Below are 25507 nucleotides of genomic sequence, written 5' to 3' on the forward strand. Positions count from 1 at the left end.
ATTTAGTAATATGTTTCATATTGTATTAAAAAGATAACAAATCAATCTTATGCCCATTATGAATCTCTTTTAGCTTTATTTTTTTATATATATATAACAATAAATAGGAATTATTTCCAATTCGGGATTTACTATACGCCAATATGAAAACGATAGATATATACTTATTCTTTATTTAACAATACCTGACAGTATTGACAATGTGTACACGTTACTCCTTTGCTTTACAGTTGATATTATTACTAATCTAGATGAAAATTATGTCGAGATATGCATTATTAACTGATATTTGTATAAAAATCTTCCCTTGCGATCGCGCAGAAATGTGCACTTTTTTTTATTAGACGTACCGAAGGCAATAAAATGGCATAGGTACGCATATATGTATTGTGCACATAAATGACACATACTGGGAAAAGAAATTTTCAACCGTACCTCGTTAAAATAATCATATGGCATTAGTTTTTCGATGAAAATAAAATTCCAAGTTTCGTAGTTGAACTTATTATACAAATTTTGATTAAGCGAGAAAACTAGATCTGGCGAAAAAGTATATAATTTAAATTTAAGAAGATCATAGAAACATAGTAATGTATAATAAAGGTAATAATTAATAGCAGCTATATAAATACATAATATTATAATTATGCTTAAATGCATTTGGTTGCATTTTAGCAAGCAAATAAATAAACAGAAAGATAACATCGACTGAAATTTACGTGAATATACGTTCAATTCATCTTTAGCTAAAGAAGGTAAAACAAAACGATTAACATTTCCAACTTTTTACATCTTGTGCTTCCACGAGACATGTCCATATAAAAAAACGCGCAGAGAGAAAAATTATTTCTTCACTTAGAGTGCAACGTATTTTAGCAAAGAAAACACGTTGACAATGACGTTAATAGACCAATAAAATTGTTTATTGTTTTAGAACTTTGCTATCGCTATATTACGTTGTGCAAACGATATTTGGATAATTCGGTCATTAATTTTACTCTCCTTAGAAATAAAGTAATTTATAAATTATTGATGTTTACGTTTACATTATAAACAAATTGTCGATAAAATTATGATGTCGTTCTAACCGCATTTTCGGTAGTAAGCTCTAAATATTTATGTACACGCACTATTTGCGGACGCTAAACACTGTAAGTACACTTATTTACAACACCCGATGGCAAGAAGATTATTTCGGCATACATGTATTTTATATGCCAAAAAAGAAAAAAAAATATATATATGTAAAAAAATATATATATTTCTTTTTCTTAAATACATAACTCGATTTTCTTCGCGTTAAATTGGATGAATTGTATTTTTACGATGGAGTATACACAGAGGTCTTTGAAAATATGTACTATCTTCTTTTAAAATACTTGTATCACTGCCCCTCTTCTTTTTCGGCTTCCTCTTCTAGCCAATCATGAAGAATATTCCTTCTTCTCTGAAAAAACGAGGCGAAAGGGAATCTGTTGTAAATATTTGTAGAAATATTCTGTAAAGCTTAAAGCAAATACGATAGATTCGTATACATTCAAAGATGAAGAAGATGGTCGCTTTGAAATATATAAAGTAGGTACGATGCTTGTACGTACAGGTCGCTATCTATTCGAAACGAATCGATTTTTCATTGTTTATGCATTTCATTAATTATCAATTACGATTACAAATTACGTTATCGTGCCGATAAGCAAAGCAAACGAGAATGTAAGCGGATAATTTTACAAAGAAGCAGTCTGGAATGTTGCTTTTGACATTAATCTACATATTTTGTGTTTTTTATTCTAATTTAAAAAAAAAAAAAAAAAACAAAAAAAAAAAGAAAAAAGAAAGTGCAGCTACAAGCAAGTCTTTGAACGTGTTAAAGCGTTATTAATTTCTTGATCGTCACCTTGAAGCTTCAAGTACAAAGATGTGGCAAGAAAGCCGAATTGGAAATGAATTTTGACGACTGTAAATATATCTTCTATCTCTTAGTACTTTTTTGATATATTATATACATATCATCTGTTACTCTATCTTTTTTGGACAGGAAAGCAAAATAACCGTAAGCATTGATATGAAACTTTAAGCAAGACTATTGCCACGGACTTCTACTTAATTAACATACAGGTAACATGTAAATAAGTAATACAATAAAAGTAAGGAGAAAACGTAAGGAGGAGCAAAGTTACAAGAATTCTTTCTAAATCATTTTTGTTATTTAGGAGCGTGGTGTTTTGCTGATTATGCATGCATACAACGTTAGTATAACTACGGGACTTGCAATTACCAGGACCACGTTAGTTTGGGAGAGCAAGGTGAGACGAGTGATGAGGGCGATGGCGGTGGTGGTTTTGGTGGTTGTAGTGGTGATGGTAGTGGTAGTAGTTGTGGTAGTTGTTGGTAGTGATTAGGGCAGCGCACAAGGAGCAATTATTGCTCGGCTAGATTTGCGTTCGGATCCGTATACTCCTCGTAGTCCTCTTCTGGTTCTTCGTAATCCGTCTCTGAAGTTTCAGGACCTTCGACAGCTGGTATCGAGGTGCTAGTGATGTCCTGCTAAGCATACACGAGAATCCAAGCGTTCGTTCTACCTACTTTTAATTCTTTACAATTCCCTTTCCGACCATTCGTTTCCATTTCACTCGCTACAGCTTTCTTCTCCTCGCATTAATTCTTCTCGATACAAAGATTTTTTTAAAGAATAGGAACGACCTTATCGACTAAATCGCTGCATACGTATACAGAACATTTAATTAATATTATGTTTATAAAAATACATTTGTATATATAAAAAATTCTGCCAAGGTGAAGTATGCCAATTTATTATCAATTAATATCTTTTAAAGACGAAACGTCTCGAGTATCGTGGGAATATCTAATCAAGTATAAAGACAAAGGGGGAGAGAAATCGTGAGAAAGAACGTAACAGGAAGTCGTCTATTTCGGACTTGTTCAAGCCGACAAAAATTAATTGAAATGAATAGGGAAAATGTGAGATACCTGGGGTGGTCTCCAACCGCATCCTGCTAGCGGGAGTCCGTCGGCTCCTAATGGACATGGAGCATCTAGCCCGGGTACACCCTGATCTCCTTTGTTGCCTTTGTCGCCTTTCCTACCGCGTTTCCCCGGCGGTCCCTGTATTCATACGTAAAAATGTTTCAACGTCTAAATGGCGAACAGCTAGATATTTTCGCGAACGTGCAAAAAAGGCCAGGCACACAAAAAGAATCTCTTTATGCATAGTAAAATATTCGATTGATTGTGCAGAATACGCAATTGAGCATTAACGTCCAAGAAAAAGGCATCGAGAATATTCTCTATCTTAAACTCGAGACCGCGTACTTTCGATCGTTTCGACTGTTCTTTTCGTTGGAATTTTTGTACTAATTTTTCATTTCAACGTCATACCCTTAATTGCAACTAGATTTCTAAACAAATTTATCGACTATCAGCGAGTTTATATACGCGCTTTCGCTATACGCTGGTGGCAGCATATGCACGTAGTATATATACATATATGTACGTACGTATCACTGAAGAAAGGAATGTGAAATTACGTTTTTGTACGAACATTTATCTCGCGAATTCGATGATCTTTTTTCAAGGGTTGCGACATGTTATAGGACATGTAGAAAAGTACAATACGAAGATACCAGAGTGCAGAAATACAAATATGTGTTTCTGTTACATGCGTTATGCATAAACACTGTACTGTGTTAAACCATCCCTAAATTCGGTATTCGAATTTCATATAATTTCTAATTAGACATTAATTATTCTTTATGCTAAAAATACATTTCGATAAAACATGTCAGTGAATGGTTAAATTGGTGCACTTCTTTGGCATAACTTCCGATTGACGACACATTTGGATTTAGTAATATTAAATATCGTAATACTAACGATAATTAATTAGTCTTAGCAATGAAATGATAGTAAACGTTTATGACAATGATATCGCTGATAACGATGATAATGACAATACAGTAAATATGAATGAAATATTAATAACGAGTTTCCGAATGAAAAATTTTTAGATCTGGAACGAGAAATTATTCGTCCGTCGGACATTGTATCGTTAAACGTTTATGAGCTTTGTTCGCTCGCCAAACTACGAATTTCCTTGCCCATTTATTTAAAACTGATAGTCGAATTTCATCAATACTCACAGATTCGCCTTTAGCACCTTTCTCTCCCTTCGGTCCCTGGAATTGGTACGTCAAAGAATTTATTCGTTAAGTGACGGTCGTGCCTCTCTTCGTTTCTTTTCTACATGCACGATACGTATTGTGGAAAAGAACTTTTTGAATATTATACATCTCTATGCGAAACTTGCTTTCAAAGGCATAACACGTGTCTACGATCACAAATGCGTGAACTAGTGAAAGAAGCAAGCGATACAAGCTATAATATTAGCCCGTTTTATTTTTCGGTTAGTTTATGCTCTCAGTTTGTACACTCTTCGAGAATCTAATTATCAAAATAGAGAGAATTGTGCGCTTCTCCCTCTCTTCGAGATTAAATTTTACGATTAGTTACTTTCGAATGAATTCTCGATATTCTCTAATTGTAGGTATTTCTAGGAATTCTAAAACTTCAGGTATTCGAACATTTATGACGATGTTATATATAATTTTCTTTTTCTTTCATTCTAGATCTGACAAATAAATTGATAATTATAGTTGTGATAAATTTGATAGTTTAACATTAAAAACAATGCTTCAACAACGCTAGAACTATAAAAAAGATATACTATTTCAAAAAATATACTATTTGGCTCTTCAACAAACAATTTTCTGACTCTTAATTCATACGTTTTATATCCATTATTTTCTGACATTCTGCTTTTCTAAATTGCTTTAACCGTCCGAACCAAAAGAAACGATTTGCGATCTTAAAGCGAAATATTTGAGAGTAAATAAGCAAGTACTATATAAAATAGAAGGAATATTTGCAATAATAAAGAAATCGTGCAAACTATCGTCGGTGTAAAGAGGGAGAAAGGCGCAAAACTTAATCTCAGCCCCCTCCTTTTTCGTGCAAAAGAAGTAAAGAGACGAATTTTGGGGCAGTCCCCGGGGTAGATCAGGCAGATGTATCGTCGTTACCCCGGGCTGGTTAGACTGTGTCGCAGTCACACCGAGGGGCGAGCGATAATCGAATGCCACTGTACCTCCGCGCCAGGAATTCCATCGGTACCCTGGGGATAAACAGAATGTGTCGTTGGTGTCTCGACGACGGTGTAATCGAGTTTCAGCAGGATGAAATATCGTTCGGTACGGTTAAATGGTTAGATCGACACAGTATGATTCGTATTGAATATCAAGCCGAATCGAATGGTTTTTCCAAGCGAAAGCAATTTTTGAAATTGTTAAAAAATTAGTAGAAATATTATTTAAAGATCTAAGATTCTAAGATTTCTAAGAAAGTAATTTTATTTCGACGGGTTAAGGTCGGTTATTCGTTTAAATTATTGAAATAAAACGATACTTACAGGTAGGCCAGGATCCCCTCTTTCTCCCTTTGTGCCTGGTTCTCCTTGCGCACCCTGTAAGTATGAAGAACCATAACGGATACTATGATCTGTACGGATACGTTGAAACAATACCGTTAAGCTTGCAACTGGCTTAATCTATGCCTGAATGATGAAATCGTAGTGCGAGCGTAGTGATCGAGGATCCAAAAATCATAAATATAATGTATGGTTAAACGGGTCTCCCCGAGGATTGCTCACCTTCATGCCGTCTAATCCTGGTGGCCCCTGAAAGGCAGAGGAAACCTTGTCAAATTCATCGAAGTCACCTGATAATTGATATCGAATATGCCGATTCAAATGTAATTTATTATTAAGAAATTTTATTAAGACGCCCTTTGCCCCGTCATTCGCAGCAATATTGCACCTTGCCAAACTCTCCGCAAATGTTTGAATTTTAATCCCAAGTGGAGTATATTTGTGTATGTATGTTGATATTCTTATCAGTTAGTTTTTAACAAAGTTATCTGAAAGAATATTTTTTTTGCCTCGATCTTCTGCAAATAATCGGTACCTGATTTTTTCTTCAAACGCGTTCGTTTTCGTCACAACAGATTACCAATGTTCGAAATAATCCTAATACGTTCAAAACATTTTTGCCTGTTTCGGTAAGGTAATATCACTGTATTATTGATTTACATTATTTTATTGTTCCCCTCGATGTGAAATAAGATATTCTACCAAATGTGACGCACATAAACACTTCCTAATAAACGTATTGACACAACATACAACGGATGGAACACGATCTAGAATTAGGTTTAATAAATATGTTTATCCTAAAGAATTGTTCAACCGGTATTTAACGATAAAGACCAAAAATTATTCGAGAGCGAGGCAAGAGTACAATCGATGGGCGTGTTAGGCAAAGGAAAAGATAAAGAAGGAGCTCAATCGAATCCAAGAAAAACAGAAAAATAAAAAACCAGCGGTATTCACATTGATATGCCAATTATGTCTTAAAACACCTTCGCTATGACGTATTACGAGATGGCATAACGATCCAACAATTACGTTACCGTCGTGGTTGCAGCAAATTAACACGTGTTAATTTTTCTCTTACGAGATTATGATCTTTTTTTCTTTTCTTTTTATTAAAAAAAAAAAAAATAAATAAATAAATAAAAGAAAATAAAAATATATATTCGCGATCAGAAGAAAGAAGGGAAAAAGAAAAAAAAGAAGTGTAAAAAGTGATAAAAGTAGTTTGTACAATGGTCGTCGGATCGCAGCCAGAGCAAAATGCAAAGCGGTAATTTCACTACAAGGTGTGAGAAGCGTTAAATTTCGAAAGGGCATCGTATAGAAGCAAAGGACACAGGCACATGCACATTCTGTTTATTAATTGGGACAATGTAAAACAAAATTGTTAGAGTCAAGTATTCTTATACGCAAATACGCCGTCGTATTCTTCTTCTATAATTTTCTTTTGTTAATTACCAAGGCGCGCCGCTTTACAATACACACATACGCACGCACGAAATGTTATGTGCTTTCCCCCGCATACCTTTATACTCGTTATGCCATGCATATGTAGATATATGCGTACGCACACTTGTACACGTGTACATATACACATGTATGTACATACGCATGCATACACATGTCGTATACACACACACATACTTCTCGATCAGTTACTTTTTCTCTGATATTGTGTGCATATGCACGTGTATGGATCGTTCGCTATAATGGGCGCACATTCACACATGTATTATCATATCATATGCTTAATTCGCGCATTAGCGTTACCGTTAAAGTGCTTTCACGATACGAGAGCTTCATATTTTTACTCATTCCGTTTATCTTATTAAAAATCTACTCGCATTAATCTCTATATATTTCGATTAGGATATGCACAGCAAAAACGGTAGCTAGTACACGCTTTCTAATTCCAGGCCAGCAAAATATTCTTTACCACATTGATAAATCCCATTTCTACAATATCGATATTATTCTACATTGTACAACTTTCTGGTATCTTTTTATTCGATTGTATCAACGTTATAGGTAACTAGGATCACAAATAAGGATACTCGTTTACACGTATTTTCAAATCGTCAAGTACATCGTAAGTCATTATAAGTATCTTTCTCACTCTGTACTATTTTGTTTCTTAGGCCTTTATCATTTGTGTCTACCAATCTATATTTTGCATGTCTTTAAGTCATACAGTTCTTTCGCGTTGCTCGAATTTATTAGCATTCGCGATTGTTTCGCATTTGTCTAAGATGTCAATTAACTCCCCATATATTGTAGGTAATGGTAATTAATAAAAATTTACGTCAGGTTATTCGTAAGTAAACATACCATGCATTCTATTGTTAATAACGTGGCAAAATTAGGATTATTAACGACGGAACACGTATAGATGTTAAAAATATTCGACGTAACAACGCGTTATACAAAATAAAGCTACAAATATTAGTGTAAATTTAGTACATTTAAAAAATGGCACTTTTAAGAAATAATTTGGAGCGGTAGAAGTTGTAGGATAAAATCTAGATTTATGTAATGTAACAAATTTACCATAATACGTATTTCTGATATATTAAAAATAACAAACATGTTAAAAAATATACACTTCGTGATTATACATGTAACACCAATTCCAGTGGAATATAAATTATACTATGCTTTTGATTATCGAAATATAAAATCGACGTCTCTTATTCCCCAGCTAATACGATTATGTATTTCGATCGCATCGAAATAAATATGAAAGTACAACGAAATAGAACGGTCGTAATAAATAGTTCTCTTATTATCACGTATAAAAAATATAATATGCTTTCGTTAAGTACAAATTAATACCTTAATAATAAAGGAAAGAAAGAAACGAAAAATGGGATAGAAAAAATCGTAGAAGGCCGACTATGAACGTATTTCGCAACGAATAAATAGAACTATCGAACGAAGAGCAGCGGAAAACAATGAAATAATGTTACGGAAGTATAAAGAAGAAATAGAAAAAATATAGCCGAGTGAAATGTACGTAAATTTAATCGAACTATCGATAAGCGTTCAACAAATTTTCGTAGCGTTCTTCGATAGCTTGTAGAGTGTAATGTTTTATACACAGTAATCTATTATCTTAATCTATAGTTTAATTTAAAAATATTTTAAGGCAAAATTTGCTTAGCTTTCGTACCGTGTTACCACGTTATAACGCTAAAGCTTCGTTATTTCGAACTTAACATTTTTACTTCGGTGTATGCGCACACACGTCATACACAAACATACACACACGTGCGCGCGCGCACGCACACACATACGCACACATAAATGGTTGTAGAGATAAACATATAGAGTATGTTAAAAAGGACGGATGGTAGTGCGATCATCCGCTAAGTATTACGTTGGATAAATAAAAATGTATAGCACCGACGTAATGCGTATCTGTACTTCGATATCGAAAAAAAGAAAAAAAAGTAAAAGGAAAGCATCGAATAATTTACTCGTACACATCGAATATCTATGGAAGACGCTTTGTTTCTCCCGAAACTTCACTCTTGTCACACATCGACACGAAAAATCCATAAATCCAAATTATCAATTATCCTCTATCAAGTAAATTATCTTTTTTTTTTTCATATTTTACGTCCGCTACACTTTGCACACGTGAATGTACCCACTATGTAATACAAGTACAGTCACCTTATTTATTACCACCGCACACGTAAGACACGATTCGTTACGTTCTTTGTTTTGCTCGAATAACGATCAATTGTAGTAAAATCCTTTCTCCTTTACCCATTTGATACGGGTTACTATGTTTGAGAGCATGATATATCACAACGGTGCCCGCAACCTTTTTTGCAACGGACGGTCCTTTAAGCTCCCTACCATTATTCATCGTTGAGGGATATCGTTAGTAGATTCTGATCGATAACAAGCCGATGAAGCTACTAAAATCCACCGAGTCAATACTCGGAGGCATTCTTTTGTTTTTAATAACGACTCGAAAGCGATTTACTAACATTTATCCTCGCGATTACACTTTATCCAATAAATGCTAACGATATGACTTGTAACATTGAAAACTTCCGACAACTTGTTAATCCGAGAAGAGATCCTTTCGAGGTATATATGTACTCGTATCGCCTATGGTTATCTCGTTGTCCCTCGAGTCGCTTTCTATCATTTTTCTTTTCTTTTCTTTTCTTTCATTTTCTTTTATATGTATCTTGAACGACGACGATGATCGAACTGTGATCGTTCGTTTTACGTAGAGGAAACGACACGGAAGGCAACATACTCGAGAGGCAATCAAAGGATCTCGCTGAGGACGCGAAGAAGTACGACATCTTGCCGAATGAGCGACAATCGATTACACTGGTCGTTAGTGAATGCCTAGTAATGATTCAGCAGCGAGGCCAAATAACGATGACGTTAGGAGCGAGAGGTCCGCGTTCTTACCATGGCACCAGGTTTCCCGGCATCCCCGGGTTTTCCGGATTCTCCTCTCAGTCCCATGGGGCCCTGTAAAAAGACAAACACTTCGATCAGTGATTCGATTACAGTACGATCGTCGAAGCATATACAATGACGATGAATTTGTCAATGGATCGTGTATATATGCTGCTTCGCTTCCCTCTTTTTTTCTTCCTATATATGGCGCACATTTTTCCCCCTTTCGTTTTCTCGTATCTGTACTTTTATTCTAGTAATAAGTAGTTATTGCATTATCGTTGTAAATCGAGTATGGGTTGCTCGGAAGTTTCGTAGCATTTTTCATAGTCGATACATTTTCTTGCGTCTATTTGTTACGAACATCTGTGATTCTATCTTCTACAAGGTAATTTCTAGCGCTTTACTGTTAAATACAGCAATTGAGAGCAACCGGTATCGGACAAGAGATCGTTTCTCAACAAGAAAACGTTAGGCTTCGTGTATCGAGGAAGAGCGAGCAATACGTCGAAATGTACAGTACAGCTCCATCCTTTCCATTCAACAGACACGACATCGTTTTATTTCCTCTGATCTTTAAAAAATTGAATGGACTTATCGTTAAAAAATTATAGAAACTATTTAAAAAAAGATTAATCGCCGCAAAAGATGGAAAGTTTTTTTGAGAAGCTAGCTAATAAACGACAAAGGATCACCGAAAGAAACGATGCGTCATTTAATAAAATACCAATTCCATACGTTTTATATTTCGTTACGCACTTTCCAAACAACCCAGTATCAAGATCTATTTTTGTTTCAAGCTAGTACCTTTTCTTAATACCTTAAGATTAAAAAAACGTTTAATTCGTCGATGGATTTCCGCCTTATGCGTTCGATCGGCTCTATTTCTGGTATTTTATCGCGTTTTATAACCTACCTAACCTACGAACCTAATCTTGAGAGGAAAATACGTACGGGTAGTCCCATTGGACCAGGATCTCCTTTGGCACCCTTCTCTCCCTGTAATGTAAAAAAGAACGACCCGGTGAAAATAGGTCTATTATACGTCGTAATGATTCGTTTCTCGCCCTCGTTCATATTATAAGTTAAATATATCTATATCTGAATTATTTTATGAAAAGAACAAACACAGAATCAAAGAATGCCGTTATAGCATTTTCTAAACGCTTTCGTCGTTTCGATCGTGTACGTAATAAAATTTGACACTGATCGTGATTTTAACGAACATCGAAATTATCTTAATGGAATGATTCTTTTTTGTTTTTTAGTATACAATGATTACTGACAGGATCGCCCTTTGCACCATCGTGTCCTCGGTCGCCTTTTATGCCCGGTGGACCTTGAAGCCCAGGAGTACCAGCTGGACCAGGTGGTCCCGGTGGTCCCATTATCTGTAAACACAATTAATTATCTAATTTCACGAACGGAGTTCAAAGCCTAAGGTAAAGTATCAAACACGGCAATATGTTTCCAGCGCGACAAGACGTCGAATAGAATGAAAATTTCAAATAGTACATTTACTCACCACTTCGCCGGCATTTACTTCGAAAGTACCGTCTCCCTGTAATAAAGCGAACGGGTATAACGTAAATATTCTTTTACGACGGTTCATCGATAATTTCGAATAGCGATGGTATCGGATAACGAGCATACTACGAACGAATATGAACGAAAATGGACGTACCTGCCTTCGCCTGAGTTTCTTGTATTTCTGTCAATGGAAGCCCCATGTCGTGTCATGAAAAGAAATAGATTTTATCATGAAATTGCTGAATACCTGCCGTTAAAATATCGTATACTATGCTCGGGCCTTTGATTTCAAAGCAATCGACACGGCGAGTACGATATACTTGTCATACACGTCGAAATCAAAGATCCAGAATTACTCGCAGTGAAAATTGATGGATATTCAACAGCCCTCACGTTCGACGAACGCTATTCTATGAAAAGAATCAATTATATCTCATCTTTGCTATTGAACGAAAATATAATGCGAAGAGATTTGATACGAGAGGGTTTCGATCGTCCATCTGCTGCGTGTAAAATATTATCGAAAGATCGACTCACCGATTCACCTTTCTCTCCTTTTTCACCTTTCAACCCTGGATAACCCTGTTTACAGAGGACACGCGTTATACGGTTTATTCGCTCGAATTCGTACTCGATAATTTAACAAATGACACGTTGAATGATTTACATACCGGTGGACCAGGCAAACCTGGTGGTCCCATAAGTCCTGGAGGTCCGATGTCTCCGTAGTCACCTTTCTCACCTTTCGGTCCAGAAATACCCTGTACAAATATTTAATACTGACGACGAATGTACGTAACGTTCGTATAAATTTGATTCCTCCAAGATCCAATAATCTGTCTAGTGTAAATTTACGAAGAGAGAAAGAGAGAGAATTTATTATTCACTATATTCGTAATAAAGATAGCTTTCAATTTTGAAAGAAACTTTATAGAAAAACCTACGTAAATTAATAGAACGTAAAAATTATTCCTTTCGCGTGCGTGTACGAAAGTTATATGTTAGTGATAGTCGTAATAGTAATTAGTCGTTATAAAATTTGTGTAAATCTGTGAAGAAACTGTGAAGAAATTGTGCGATAAATTGCTGTTACGTATAAATGTATTCTTTTTGTTAGATCAGTTTGAGAACTTTATTGTTGCATTATGAAGTGGTATGATAAACTAATCTTTTTGACTACAGCTTTACTTGTACGATTTACTTACCGGCAATCCTGGAGGACCCTGAATACCAGTTTCTCCATCTGTTCCGTTGAGTCCAGGTAGACCAGGTAGTCCTTGTTCTCCCTTTGGTCCTGAAATTGCGAGTTTTTACTAGTACAAATAAATAACAATTATTATTTATGTCGACTCAGTTCGTTTACATAATCGGTTCCTATAGACCAACTGGTTCGTCAATTAGCATCAGCATTTTATCTTATTTCACTCACACATATACACACGTAATATTCTCACTCATATATATTACGTGAACGAATGAACAAGCAAGTTATTTTCAAAATTTGAGAACTCTTTTCAAGATAAGATAGATAGCATTGACAAAAGAATATGTAAAGATTTTTTATCGCATCGGGATGATAAAGTCTTTGCTTAAGGTGTAAAGAGAAACTGATATGGTTTCTAAGAGCGTAGAATAGACAGTCCACATCCACGCATAGACAGTTTACGATATAGTCTATGATATACAGGATACGAATAGAAGATCCATTAGATTGGAAGAAATGCCAAAGAAAACGCTTTGTCGCTGGTAGCAGTCAGGAGAAAAGATATCGTTTATTTTCATCCGTCTTTTTCTTGAATTTCGCAGAGGAATGGCTCTTGGAAATCTACCTGGTGAGCCCGTGTCTCCCTTGGTGCCTTTTTCGCCTCGGTAACCCCGTTCCCCGGGTTCACCCTTTGGACCCGGTAGACCGGGTGGGCCTCTCATCAATGCCACACCGCTTTCACCCTTGAAACCCTATAATGTAACACTGTAAGGTCAGGTCCAACCAGGTCCTCCATCTTTATCTAATCTTTGTTTGAAAATTCCTTTTTTTTTTTTACGGCGAAGCGTTAATCGGTTCCATTTTCAGGTGAGGATGGGTGTCGGGAGAGGAATATTGGTTTTATCGGAAATTATCTATGATCTTTGTGATCGATCTTGGCACGGATCTCGTAGTCTCTGTCATATTAAGCAGATAATTTGGAAATCTATGCCAGAACAATTTAGAAACCGCTGACGATTGTGCCAAAGTCGCTCGAATAGGATTTCTTATTACGATTAACACACGAAATCTAGACACACTAACGTTTAATCGAAAACACAAAAATGTTCTACGGGTATCGCATGCAATCGACTATAACGGGAACGCTTGTTAGTGGGATCAAATTTAGTAGAAACTGGAAGCTATTAGAATTTATTTTCTTCCTTGTTTCCTCTCAGCAGCGTGTACGAAATATTGCTCCGTAATCTTTTATTGTATTTGGTTTTCAAACATTCTGAAAAGATTTTTATATACTTATCGATATTCGTTATGCAGCGTTTTATTAAGTCATATGTTTGAAACTTTTCTCGATAGGAATAAGAATCCAGAGGGAAGATATTTAAGGGAGTGAAATTTTGTCAACGATCCAGGAAGAGGGGTACATCAACTGGATTTAATAAAATAAGACGTCGATTGTACAGCGGCTGATAGAAAATAGGAAAGTTACGAATGAACGAGAAGATCAATACATCGACTAAAAAAAAAAAATATGTATTTATATATAAAAGACATCGGTAGTACTTGTGAATTAGCTGCGTATGACACGATGTAGTTTTAATGACGTATCGATAGTAAAGCTATATAGTAGTTTTTTAGGGGCTGTTTGATACTTACGCGACAATCGCAGGCTTGCATCGATCACCGGTCGATAAAGTTGCGAGAGCCTCAAAGCCGGGGGTAGTAGTATTAGTTATTAGTGATTTGAACCGACACACAGGGAAGAAGTAGTGTGGTGTTACTTGCTACATTAAACACAAATTAGTTACACAAGCTACGTACACTACGCCAAAGACTACTGACTAAAGATTAAAGCGATTAGTCTCTCTTCTTTCTTTCTCACTCACTTTCTCTCCCTCTCTCTCTCTCTCTCTCTCTCTCTCTTCCTCTCTAACTCACCCTTCCTTTTTTCCTTACCCTTACCCAATCTCTCATTCTTTCGCTCTGACTAAAATTTCGCAACTGTTATTAGTACATAGATGGACGTTTGTTAGCTAAACAAGTTGACTTTGCTACGTAGGAACTAAATAGAGGCATTATATAGAGCGCTGCAAACTTACTAGGGATCGTTCTTCTTTTTCTCTTGCAAGCTAACGCAAATAAAATCCCCGACAAGTGATATCACTGTCGTACGAAGAAGTTCGGTGTTTAAGGAAATTCAAAGTAAGACGGTCCAGCTCGAAACAAAAGTGGCTCGATTCTCTTTACTGATCGAGTAGTATCCGTTCGTTCCAGACCACCAATAAAGTTACGATTTTGCAGAAATTTGGAAATTTTCTTTCTTGAAAGCTCGACGATATCTATATTTTCTGTATACTTTCGCGAGTCTCTTGAAGCGCCTTGTTTGCATCGACGATCGTATACGCTATGACCTGTTTGCGTTATCAGTTCCTAGTGTTTCTCTTTGAAATGGCAAATTTGCGAGAAAAATAGAAAATTGTTTATTGTTAGTAATCGATTTTTAAATTTCTCCTGGTTTTTTTTTCATCGCGTCGATGTTTTGAAACTGATAGCTATACAATTTTATCGTATTGTATGAAACTGAATATTGAGACGAGTTAAACAACCTGTAACGTGTAATACCATATTCAATATCACTGAAATATGAAAATGAAAGAATTTTCTGCAGCTTTTATCGAATTTGACAATAGAATCTGCAATGATATCCAATAAATGTAGCGTTATAAAATTTTCCAAGTATTTACTTAATTTTTATATTTCAATGATACGGTTATAGAACTCGTCTCGATAGTCGCTTTCTCTCATATAACATAACAAAAATTATATCCCTCGCTTTAAATAACACATCGAAGCCATAGTATGGCATACGCGAAAAATAGAAAATCTTTATTTTTTCCTATATTTCCCACAAATTTGTCACGTATGAGAAAAACAGTGGTAACTAATAGCGCGAACACTCTGTATGCTAGAAATCCCGATTGCATCTCGTTTGTTAGGATATTCGCAGTATAAACGACGGAGTACACAGTGATTTTATTGGCGTTGCACTCGACCGCGAACTGGGTGACTTAATTAACGATTCAAAACGAACGAGGATTCGTGTCGCGAAACAACGACGAACATTGCTTTCTACAATTCTCTTTGTTTGCTCGATCGTTGTTCGAGAACCGATCACTTTGATAAATATACGAGCATACTTACGGTTTAAACCTTAAAATAAGAATACGTTAAAACACAGGGATGAAGTCGAGTAAAATCTTTTTTAAGCCGTGGTTAGAGATTATTTAGTGCGCAGGTGTGTAATTTCGTCGCATCCATCAGAAGAGAACTTAGTTTTCGTCCTTACTGCGAGGAAGACACCCTTAACAACCGCGCGTCTCTTCTGCGACATAAACGTAGCGGCTCCAAAAGTCAAAATAACGTATCGAGCAATGTCTCGACGTATCATGTCCCGCGTACGTGTTATTTGCTGCCACCAACGTTTCTCTTTTCTCTCGGTAACTGGACAGTCACCAGTTTTCTCGCGATATCTGTTTTAGTTACGTATCAACTTTATAACGACGACATCAGGACTACGCGAGAAGGTCCTTTTTGCATTAAGGCAAGACGTAATTATTTAAATCTAAGTTATACGTACTTATTTTTTTCAGAATCTTTTCCCTCAAGAAGATACCTTTTTCTTTATAAGAAAGAAAAAAACTCTGGAACGATCTACTTTACCTTCAAAGTAGAACGTTTACTGTTTGAAAAAAGAAGATAAGATATTTTAGCCATCGAAAAGAAAATACTTTGATCTTTTTGTCTAACTAAACAAGGACTTTTATTTTCGTAACGTTCACTAACAAGAGATTCCATGATCGTCGAAAGGTTTATAAAGTATTCTTTTGTTCGCCTAATCTTTCAGAATTTTTCTACTCTCGCATTTGTCAAACTTGCCTTAGGTACAAGAAGAACGTTATCCATCCATCATCGTCGGGACGACAATGCAATTTAACGGCTACTTGTTTCAGTTTATTAAATGAAAAGAGGCAGGTGATCGTATTGTGCCATACGTGTTGCATGCTTGCATGCGTGCGTGATAAGATCATGCATGTGCTTTCTCGTGATTTCCATGCAGGTGTCTTAAAAGCGTGAATAACCGTCACGTCATCCTAGGGGTGGCATAATGACGTTTCAAATCTTGATCTCGAACTTTACATCAATTTCAATTTCAATTCCGGAATTTAGACATTAAAAGACACTCGACGCGAAAAGTTCTTCCCTTGGACGGTGGATTTTCTTAAATAAAAAAATAAAACACGAGCCGAGTATTTTGGTAAAACTGTTACGCAAGAGAACCAACGATTTCTCAGACATGAAAGGGAAAAAGTCGAAACAAAAATCTACAAGTCTATCATAATGGATATTGAGAAATTGAAAATTCGAAAATTCATTTGATTCTTGTAGAACGATGACGGTTAAGCAGTATATCGACTAGAACGTTCAGTGTCTCGTTCCAAGATATTAACGAAACGTTCACCCAGAAATGTCATGCAACTGCTTGCCCGTAAGAAGCTATAATATGCTTTAGTCGTGCATTACATATTATAGAAGAATTTCTAATTTAAAAAGAATCTCTGGGAGAGGTAGTTGAATATGGGTGTTGAAGATGGAATAACGGGATCGTGGACGTACGAGCTATACATCAGGAGGATGGTCTTTCGTTCCAGAGTTTCGATGGAAAAGTTGGTCGATTCGATGATCGGTTATTAAGGAGGGAATGGTTTGTACGGTCGATTTGGTCGGTGGTCGTTCGCTGGAGGACCTCGCTGAAGCTTACCCTCTTCCCTTGCTTTCCCCGGGCACCCTTCTCTCCCGGCAGACCGGGTGGTCCCGTCGGACCCAGCTCCCCCTTCTCGCCCTGGGGCCCTGTGTGCGTGTACATCACGTGCATAAAATAAAACATGACATTCGTTCGTTCGCACACGCACTCTCGTTTTCGCGCAAAAATCATGCATAGTCGCGGCATTATTTTTCTCCCGAAAACCACCCTTCCACGGGGATTCTTTACGTATTTCTCTAGACTAAACGTTTAACCCGAATGTCGATATTCGATAAATTTAAGTGATAGATAGCGATAAATTTAACCTTTACGCCGCGATATTTGATTATATTATTGATTCGTTGGAAGAGGAGCGACGTATGTCAAAAATCGTCAATTTCTGCATATTTGCGAAAATGAATTTATTTCGCGCGATGGGAGCGTTCCCTTTAAAATTGATGCTTTGAAAAATATTTGGAAAGATCAAGTACATAATACGCGTCGTAAAGGTTAATTTCAATAATAGTATGTGCGTGTAAACTTAATGGCATGTATGTAGAGACGCTTAGGGCGATTGATATCGTCGTGTGCGAAGTAAATAAGTAGATAAGTATGTTGTATGTAATTGATTTACGTACCGTTAAAACCTCCGTATACAAGAGTGAGTAGAGGATATCGTTATATATTTTAATAAAGAAATGTGTTATATGATATGCGAGTAAAAATGGTTTATTACTTATACCTAATACTAGTAATTGCTCCTTCACGAAAGTATTTATTAAAGTAGGATCATAGAGAGAGAAAAATGTTCTATAATGCATTCGCTGACGTTGTAAGATTACTTGAAAAATTACAGAAAATTGCATGAGAGAAAATTTCGTGTTAAAGAAGAAAGAACAAAAATGAGTGGTTTTGCAATTTCTACTACAGCGTTCTAAAAATTAAAAGGTGTACCGTGATCCTGTGCTTGCTATATGTAAAGATTTGAATTTCATTGCCAAATATCATTGCGTTAATTTAATACGCTTCATTCCGGGAATAAAATTTAGATGCGATGAAAAAGTTACGTTAGAACATTTAATTCGAAAAAGATCACTCGCGCTGTATCAAGAGCATATACATCGATATCTCGACCTTTTCTTGCACGTATTTTACAATCAAACAGTATTTTCTTTAAATTTTTCTTAAAAAGCAAGTTTAAAGATTAAAAAACTCGGAATGCTACGCTTGGAACTTTAAATACATTTCGTTTCTAATTAACTGACATTACTCGCGCGTTCAGAGAGAGAATCTTCGCGAAACGACGTATTAGATTTCAACGTTTAAACCGAATTTTCCTAAAATACGCATTTTTTTTACATTTTACAATTCATATTTTATAGCTTTCCTTTTGTGGGTATTTTACGATTCACGTTTTATAGCTTTTCCTTTGCAGATATCGACCGCTACAAATTGAGCGCACTTCCAACTGAAAAGTGTTTGTCTGAATTGCGATTTCCCTCTGATAATAATAAAGCCGATAATCGACATTTAAAAAAGAAGACGAAAATATTTCAATAGTTTGAACCCTCTTGTAGAAAATGTAGAATATAAAATATTAAAAGTATCGTTTGAGTAAGAATAATGACGGGCGAAATTAAATTCCATTTAGACATTTCAAAGTAACTTAGATTAATAAAAGTCAATAATTAATATGTATACCTATGTAAAAATAAAAATGTATCCTATTTTCACCGAATATCGTAGCATACGCGAATAACGACGAATTTGTTAGCTGGGAAGCAGGTTAACGACATTAAGGAAATTTTTTAAACGAACCTTCTCAATCAAAGAATTATACGTAATAAATATTTTTAAGTGGATACTGAGAATATGATATTGATACTAGCGCGTCCTGTTGCGATATCGAATTAATGATAAGTCTGAGACGTGATCAATTTACTGACTTGCGTCCATAGGAGTTCCTTTACCCACGTAAACGAAAGTTAAAAGTTAAATTAAATTGATCGATGAAAGATAAAATTATCTGTCTACGTTTTGTTAAAAATAGTTCGTAAATTCTTAGACAATTATTCGTCTTATGCTAAAATAAAATCTCTATTCTGTATTTATCGTTATTGTCTACGACGACTTAAATCCGTTAATCCTATTATAAATGGATACGTATATCAGGAATGAAGATTTGTTCGTTGATATCCCAATGTACACGTGGACTTGGGTAACAGTTACATCTCTAATGCCATTATCTGTACTACATTCCGATCGATTGAGATTCAATGGAAGTACACCTTAATGCGAATCAATTCGAGTGCAAGGAGATAGAACCTTACGGAGGTTAAATTAACGAAATCTGTTCACATGCAGTTGATACATATGTAACCATTCGTACGAACTGTGTTTCTTCGTTCGCTTATTAATGTTTCTTTTATCGCTTGTCTAGCGCAAATCGATCTAAAGTTCCAGTAAAACGCGATAAAACGCTAATATAATCAAAACTGGCCTAGCGGCAATGTAGTAATTCCTAAGCCGAATTATCTTTCGATGTCTCCTATTCCCTAGTAATCTTGTTTTTATCATACGTTAAATACTGAATTAAATTTACATCAAATGTTTATTCTTTTCACGAATATTAATGTTCTTTTTATTTTGTTTTTCATTTTCTAATACGTTTCTGCATCTTTACTACGCTATCGACGATGATAATTGTTTCACAGCTAATATGCATTACGAGTTTAATAGAATTAGGCGAATACTAGGAGCACGGAGATAGACTAGTTTCTAGCTGTTAGAGAATTGTTTGTGAATGGAATAATGCGTATCATGTTTTCACTGTGAATACTGGGATATTCATTTCGCAATGTATTAGGTTATCCCGTAAAATATTACATATCACAGATTACTATTAAAACGAGAAAAATAATGGAAATGTCATAAATAAAACGTAAATCTACTATGTGGTTTCAAAAAGTTAGAAAATATCAGTAATATTTTCTGGAACATCCTAACAAAGGTATCTTAATAGCATATGAACATAATGCAACTAAATACGAACATGTTTCTTTATCTTATGTATATACAGGGTGTCTGTCTTAATTGATGTATATTAATACATAACGTTGAAAATATGACTAATATTAAGAAAATCTTCGTACAAAACTGCTCTGTTTCAAAGGAGATATCTTTTTAGTAAACACCAATTTCTTTTCTAATAAAAGTGCCAGCGAGTTTCATCGTTTTGTTTTCTTAATAATACCATATATGGTATTAATGGCTCATGGACATTAAGGGGTAATCCCTGCAATGCTATTCAGCTACTTCAGCTGTTCTATTCTCAACCGCGTAGTTTCCTCCAACTATTTTAAACGAGACGTATATTTTAGTAGAGGACATAAATATGGAGAATAATATTCACATAGGTACGAGTGCTATAGCTGATCTTTTTTTCCAATCTTCGCGATAAAATATTCCACGAGAATGATTAAAATTGAAAGTAAAGGTAATCGTTTTCTCGAAAACGTCCTTTCACACCTGATAATTATAACCCACAGCGTGTGAAACATTTTCACCATTCTATCTTCGTTTACCACTGAAATCGATCTTGCGTTTTATGAAATTTTGTACACCCTCTATATATATGATGTGGATTTAAGAACCTTAGACAACATAACTCAAATCGCTTTATGTGGTCGTATTACGTTGCTTTAATATATTATGCGCGCGGCTATCAGTCTTGAGAGAATTTAAATTATACCGCGTATATACTTACCAGGTGGTCCTGGTGGACCGGGGGGTCCTTCGAATACTCCAGTTGGAAACGGTTCCCCGTTTAAGGATGTTGTTACAACTCGATCCCCTCTCTCGCCCTTGTCACCCTGCGAAGAATAATGTTTCTTCAATTAATGGACCTCGTAGAATAAGATTAAGGAGTATGACAGGGCATTGATATTTATCATTCACATCATCCTTTCAGTTTGGAAACTATTTGCTATGATTTTTAGAAGAATACAGAATAGATACAGAATAGATTTAGTAGTACTTTACATAAAGATACCTTTAAGACCTTTAATAAGAATAAGAGATACAGAAGTAGCATAATTTTAATATTTTGGAGGAAATTGAAATGGGTACTGTGTTAAATCGATAATGTTAACTACATAACTGTGACATATTTGAGATAAGCTTAAAGCTTTATATGCATTCCAATTGTGTTGTTACAAAGGTTAAAAGAAATTGCTTAAGCGCATCAATGAAAGTAATTATTTATTGTGTTATTTATTATTTATTGTACCTTTACAAAAAGGTGATTTATAATTGGATGCTGCGTGTGATGTAAAACTGCGATATTTTAAATATTATTTCTTAGCACCATAATGGAAAGGGCGCATATAGAAAACCAATTTTAATTAATTTCGCACATGCTTGAAAAACGAGCAATTAATTTCCTATGAAACACGATTCTGATTTTCTTTCCAATAAATTACCATTGACACGAGTTAGATGTATTTGGCTAATTATGTTGCTTGTTGCTTCGTTCGTGGCGTCGTTTGTTTATATTGTGGCATACATGTATATATTAGACAGTATAACACAACTTTAAAGACACACAGAGTACGTGCTAATTAGTTTAAATGTAACATTATACTACAGCAACCTTCACTGTTATCTTTTACAAGTTCAACTTTCTAAATTTTGCAAGTAGGTACACATTTTCTCAAAATTTGCTTAACTTTTAATGAATATCGTACACGACTATTGTACATCAAACAATAAGTTTTCTTTATAGAAGTAGCTTAACGAGTACTTTAACGAGCGGATACAAACAACGTTAATATTTCATGTGCACGCGATGTTTTAATATTTTGATCTTTTACGACGTAAAATTTGCAATTCACTTGCTTTCTCTTTGGGTCTATACATTAATTACGGATGTAAGCTTGTAATGATACGGATATTTCTCTCGCGTGGACACAAATACCTATTATCAGACAAATTAAGTACTAAAATACCTATATACAAATATATGTGCTATGTGTATATATTTAATGACGAATTGGCGACGTAAATTCTGCTCTCGTAAGATCTGCCGAATAAAACTGAAGTTTCCAGAAGAGGCTCGAGTAGAGGGATTTTAAGATGCTTCCAACCGTCTGCCATTGTAAAATGAAACTTCTACGATTGCAGCCAATTAGGTCAATAAGAACAATCAAAGGAAAGCGTCCTAGCTAAAGATAGTATGAGAGACTATAGGGGGTCAGTGCATCTGTCTCTTTTCCTTCTATTTATTTGCTCTTCTCTCTGTCTGCATTGGAAGCTTCGCTTTTGCTCCATATAGCTATATGATGCTCATAGTCGAAGACTTTAATAAGCTTAAAATTTCTAGAAAACGTAATCTTCAAATATTTAATTTCCTCTATCTAATACTACCGATTGACGCAGCAATACTCGAAAAATCGTTCAATATGACGATAATTGGAACACAGTTAGGACAACAAACTGTCTTTGCAGCAGCGATGCAGCCATTCGTGGTGCAATACGCAGAATTGCGAACACGACATATTTTATGTACGCCATAGCGAAAATTTAAATTTGTTTTCACCCTACGATATACACGTGTATTGTCACATCTTCCTACAAATAATATTTTATGACACAAAATATAATAGCATAGGTCTCTCAGACGTGGCCTGTGTTTCGTAGAGTTAAAAAGGTATCAAAACAATTTACACGACTACCGATAACCCTGCGTTGCCAGAACAATACCAAGTTTCCTAGCTCGAGCAACATTTTTCGTTCTGAGATATCTAAGTGAATGCATATAGAAGTGAACGAATCCTGGGAGAATAACCCGAGTGTCGGTATCTGTGTTACCTTAGGACCTGGAAGTCCCGGCGTACCAGGCGGACCAATTGGTCCAGTCGGTCCTGATGCTCCCTTTTCACCCGGTGGCCCAACGTCACCCGGAGATCCTTGCCTGCCTTCGTGCCCAGGAAGACCTTCGGCTCCCGGAGGACCGGGTGGCCCCGGTGGTCCAGGTTCGCCTGGCTCTCCCTGTTACGTTCCAAGAGTGTTACGTCGTTACCGCTTTCTTCCGGCGAGAGCCCTCGACAAGAGTGTCTCTCGGTACTCGTCGGCTTGTGCCACAGTCGGAGAAGGAACAGGAAAGGAACATCGGAGAAAAATGTCTGGTGGTGAATATACAAAGAGGCAGACAGTAGAAGAAGAAGAAAGAGAGAGAGAGAGAGAGAGAGAGAGAGAGAGAGAGAGAGAGAGAGAGAGAGAGAGAGAGAGAGAGAGAGAGGAGAAGACGGCAGATAGAGAAAAAAGACAAACGGGAGGAACAGGATCGTGGACAGAGAGATAGAGAGAAAGAGAGAGAGAGAGAGAGAGATAGATAGAAAGCGCGTGGAGAAAACTGTGCGTGTATTATATCGTATACCTTTAATTTATATTTTCGAATTTATGCTCGGAAGTTACAAGATATAAAATACCCCTGAGATACGAACGTAATTATCGGTAACCCCCGTGGCTTGTAATATCGGGTCAATAAAGATATTTCGGTGTACGTATAATGGTACAGAGTCGATATAACGGAGGATTGTATTTGTAAGGAAGATTCGCTTTGAAGTATCGAAGTGGAGGTTCAACTTGTAAGATCGAAAATTGCTAACTACTTACGCATACTCGGATATGGTATTTTAATGTCCATTTTATATGGAGTATTAAAATCATGACTAAGTAATGTACGTAAGTAATGAAAGATCGTATGACAAAGAGTTCAGCATTAACTTACGATATAGTGAGAATCTCGACGGTGAACTGTTATTGAATATTCAATTAGTGCAAAAAAAAGAGCATTAGGTACTATTTTGATACGAATGTTATGATGTATATAGAAAATGATATATTTAAATGGTTGCTTAAAAAGAAAAAAGATGTGGGTGAAGTTTAAGCTTCTTAGAGCACACTTTGCAAGCGAGAAATACCTTTATGACGTAAGGAGCAGTATCTTCCTCAAAGATAAACTCATCAAAACCTATTGAAACTTTCACTCCGCGCGACATGTTTGTACATAAATGGTATTCGAAGTAAAGCTTATACTAATGATTCGATAAGATTTAAACCCATTTAATTTATCCCTTCTGTTCGAAGATTTTTCTAAAGCTGGCTGAATTGAAAAAATGGCATATATATTTATACATCGTTTGTAAAATTCAATTATGTTCCACGCATAGTTTTGGATTCCGAGAGCATCATGCATAAGTCAGGTAATATCAAACGAAAACAGATGCAAGTAAACTTATGTACTAAAATTCGGTGAAAGTTTCTAAAAAATATCTTTGTTTCCATTTGGTATTGATACATCGAATGTAGCATAAGCACTAAACGGTCTTTAAATTCGTATCGTAAACGATATACAGAAATACAAGAAAGCTAATATAATCTATTTTAATAATTCTAACTATGTGCATAAGTAGTGTACATCTTTTTTTAATTAGTATATAATATACGTATATATACAAAATGTTAAAGATTCGTCTTAGATCGTAATTGATTCTACCATAAGATGAATCTTATACTTTTAACTTATTATCGTCATACATTTTAATTGGAAACTAAATTCCAATTACGATTGTTCATAAATTAAGTTACTTTACGCGTAAGTAAGCGCGGCCGCTTACTTTTGAACGCTTGTGTACCTACGTACACACATGTATTGTATACACACGCATTCATACATATACTTATGCAGACGATTTGATACATTCATCTAATGAAATATATGGCGTACACGTTGTACTACATTCTTAAAAACTTACGGTCGTAATAAAATTCATAAAACAGGAAAAAAGAACATGCAATACACGCACGTGCGCGCACTTTCGTTCGTACAAGTGCGTTGTTGAATTTGCGTGACATATTGGAGGTAAAATGACATGCAGAGAGAACAGGACCGTGTTTTCTTCTTTACAATTCAATTCGATTCCTCGTTACAATTTCCTATTTCTATATACGTATATAGGCTACGTTTATGGTAGTACAACCA

The 25507-nt window shown here is 35.6% G+C and overlaps 1 protein-coding gene across 21 annotated transcripts in view; it reads right to left on the reverse strand.

The window, feature by feature from the left end:
* Positions 1 to 144: 144 nt before the first annotated feature.
* LOC126924014 (collagen alpha chain CG42342) overlaps positions 145 to 25507 on the reverse strand; it is a 118242-nt gene continuing 92879 nt past the window's right edge. For 10 of the 21 annotated variants that reach the window (XM_050738031.1, XM_050738022.1, XM_050738021.1 and 7 more), the window contains 19 exons: positions 23332 to 23511; positions 21230 to 21335; positions 17482 to 17570; positions 13291 to 13417; positions 12667 to 12755; positions 12133 to 12222; positions 11999 to 12043; positions 11616 to 11642; positions 11457 to 11492; positions 11218 to 11322; positions 10886 to 10930; positions 9941 to 10003; positions 5723 to 5749; positions 5483 to 5536; positions 5162 to 5188; positions 4158 to 4193; positions 2989 to 3123; positions 2276 to 2544; positions 145 to 1447 (listed from right to left, as the gene is read on the reverse strand). In XM_050738031.1, the coding sequence (XP_050593988.1) occupies positions 2419 to 2544; positions 2989 to 3123; positions 4158 to 4193; positions 5162 to 5188; positions 5483 to 5536; positions 5723 to 5749; positions 9941 to 10003; positions 10886 to 10930; positions 11218 to 11322; positions 11457 to 11492; positions 11616 to 11642; positions 11999 to 12043; positions 12133 to 12222; positions 12667 to 12755; positions 13291 to 13417; positions 17482 to 17570; positions 21230 to 21335; positions 23332 to 23511 (1407 nt within the window). In that variant the 3' untranslated portion in view covers positions 145 to 1447; positions 2276 to 2418. Of the gene's footprint in view, positions 1448 to 2275; positions 2545 to 2988; positions 3124 to 4157; positions 4194 to 5096; positions 5189 to 5482; positions 5537 to 5722; positions 5750 to 9940; positions 10004 to 10885; positions 10931 to 11217; positions 11323 to 11456; positions 11493 to 11615; positions 11643 to 11998; positions 12044 to 12132; positions 12223 to 12666; positions 12756 to 13290; positions 13418 to 17481; positions 17571 to 21229; positions 21336 to 23331; positions 23512 to 25507 lie in introns of those variants that run through there. The other 11 variants (XM_050738032.1, XM_050738036.1, XM_050738016.1 and 8 more) reach the window with 10 other exon arrangements.

Source organism: Bombus affinis, chromosome 14 (assembly GCF_024516045.1).
Source record: "Bombus affinis isolate iyBomAffi1 chromosome 14, iyBomAffi1.2, whole genome shotgun sequence".
In the NCBI taxonomy this organism is placed as follows: domain Eukaryota; kingdom Metazoa; phylum Arthropoda; class Insecta; order Hymenoptera; family Apidae; genus Bombus; species Bombus affinis.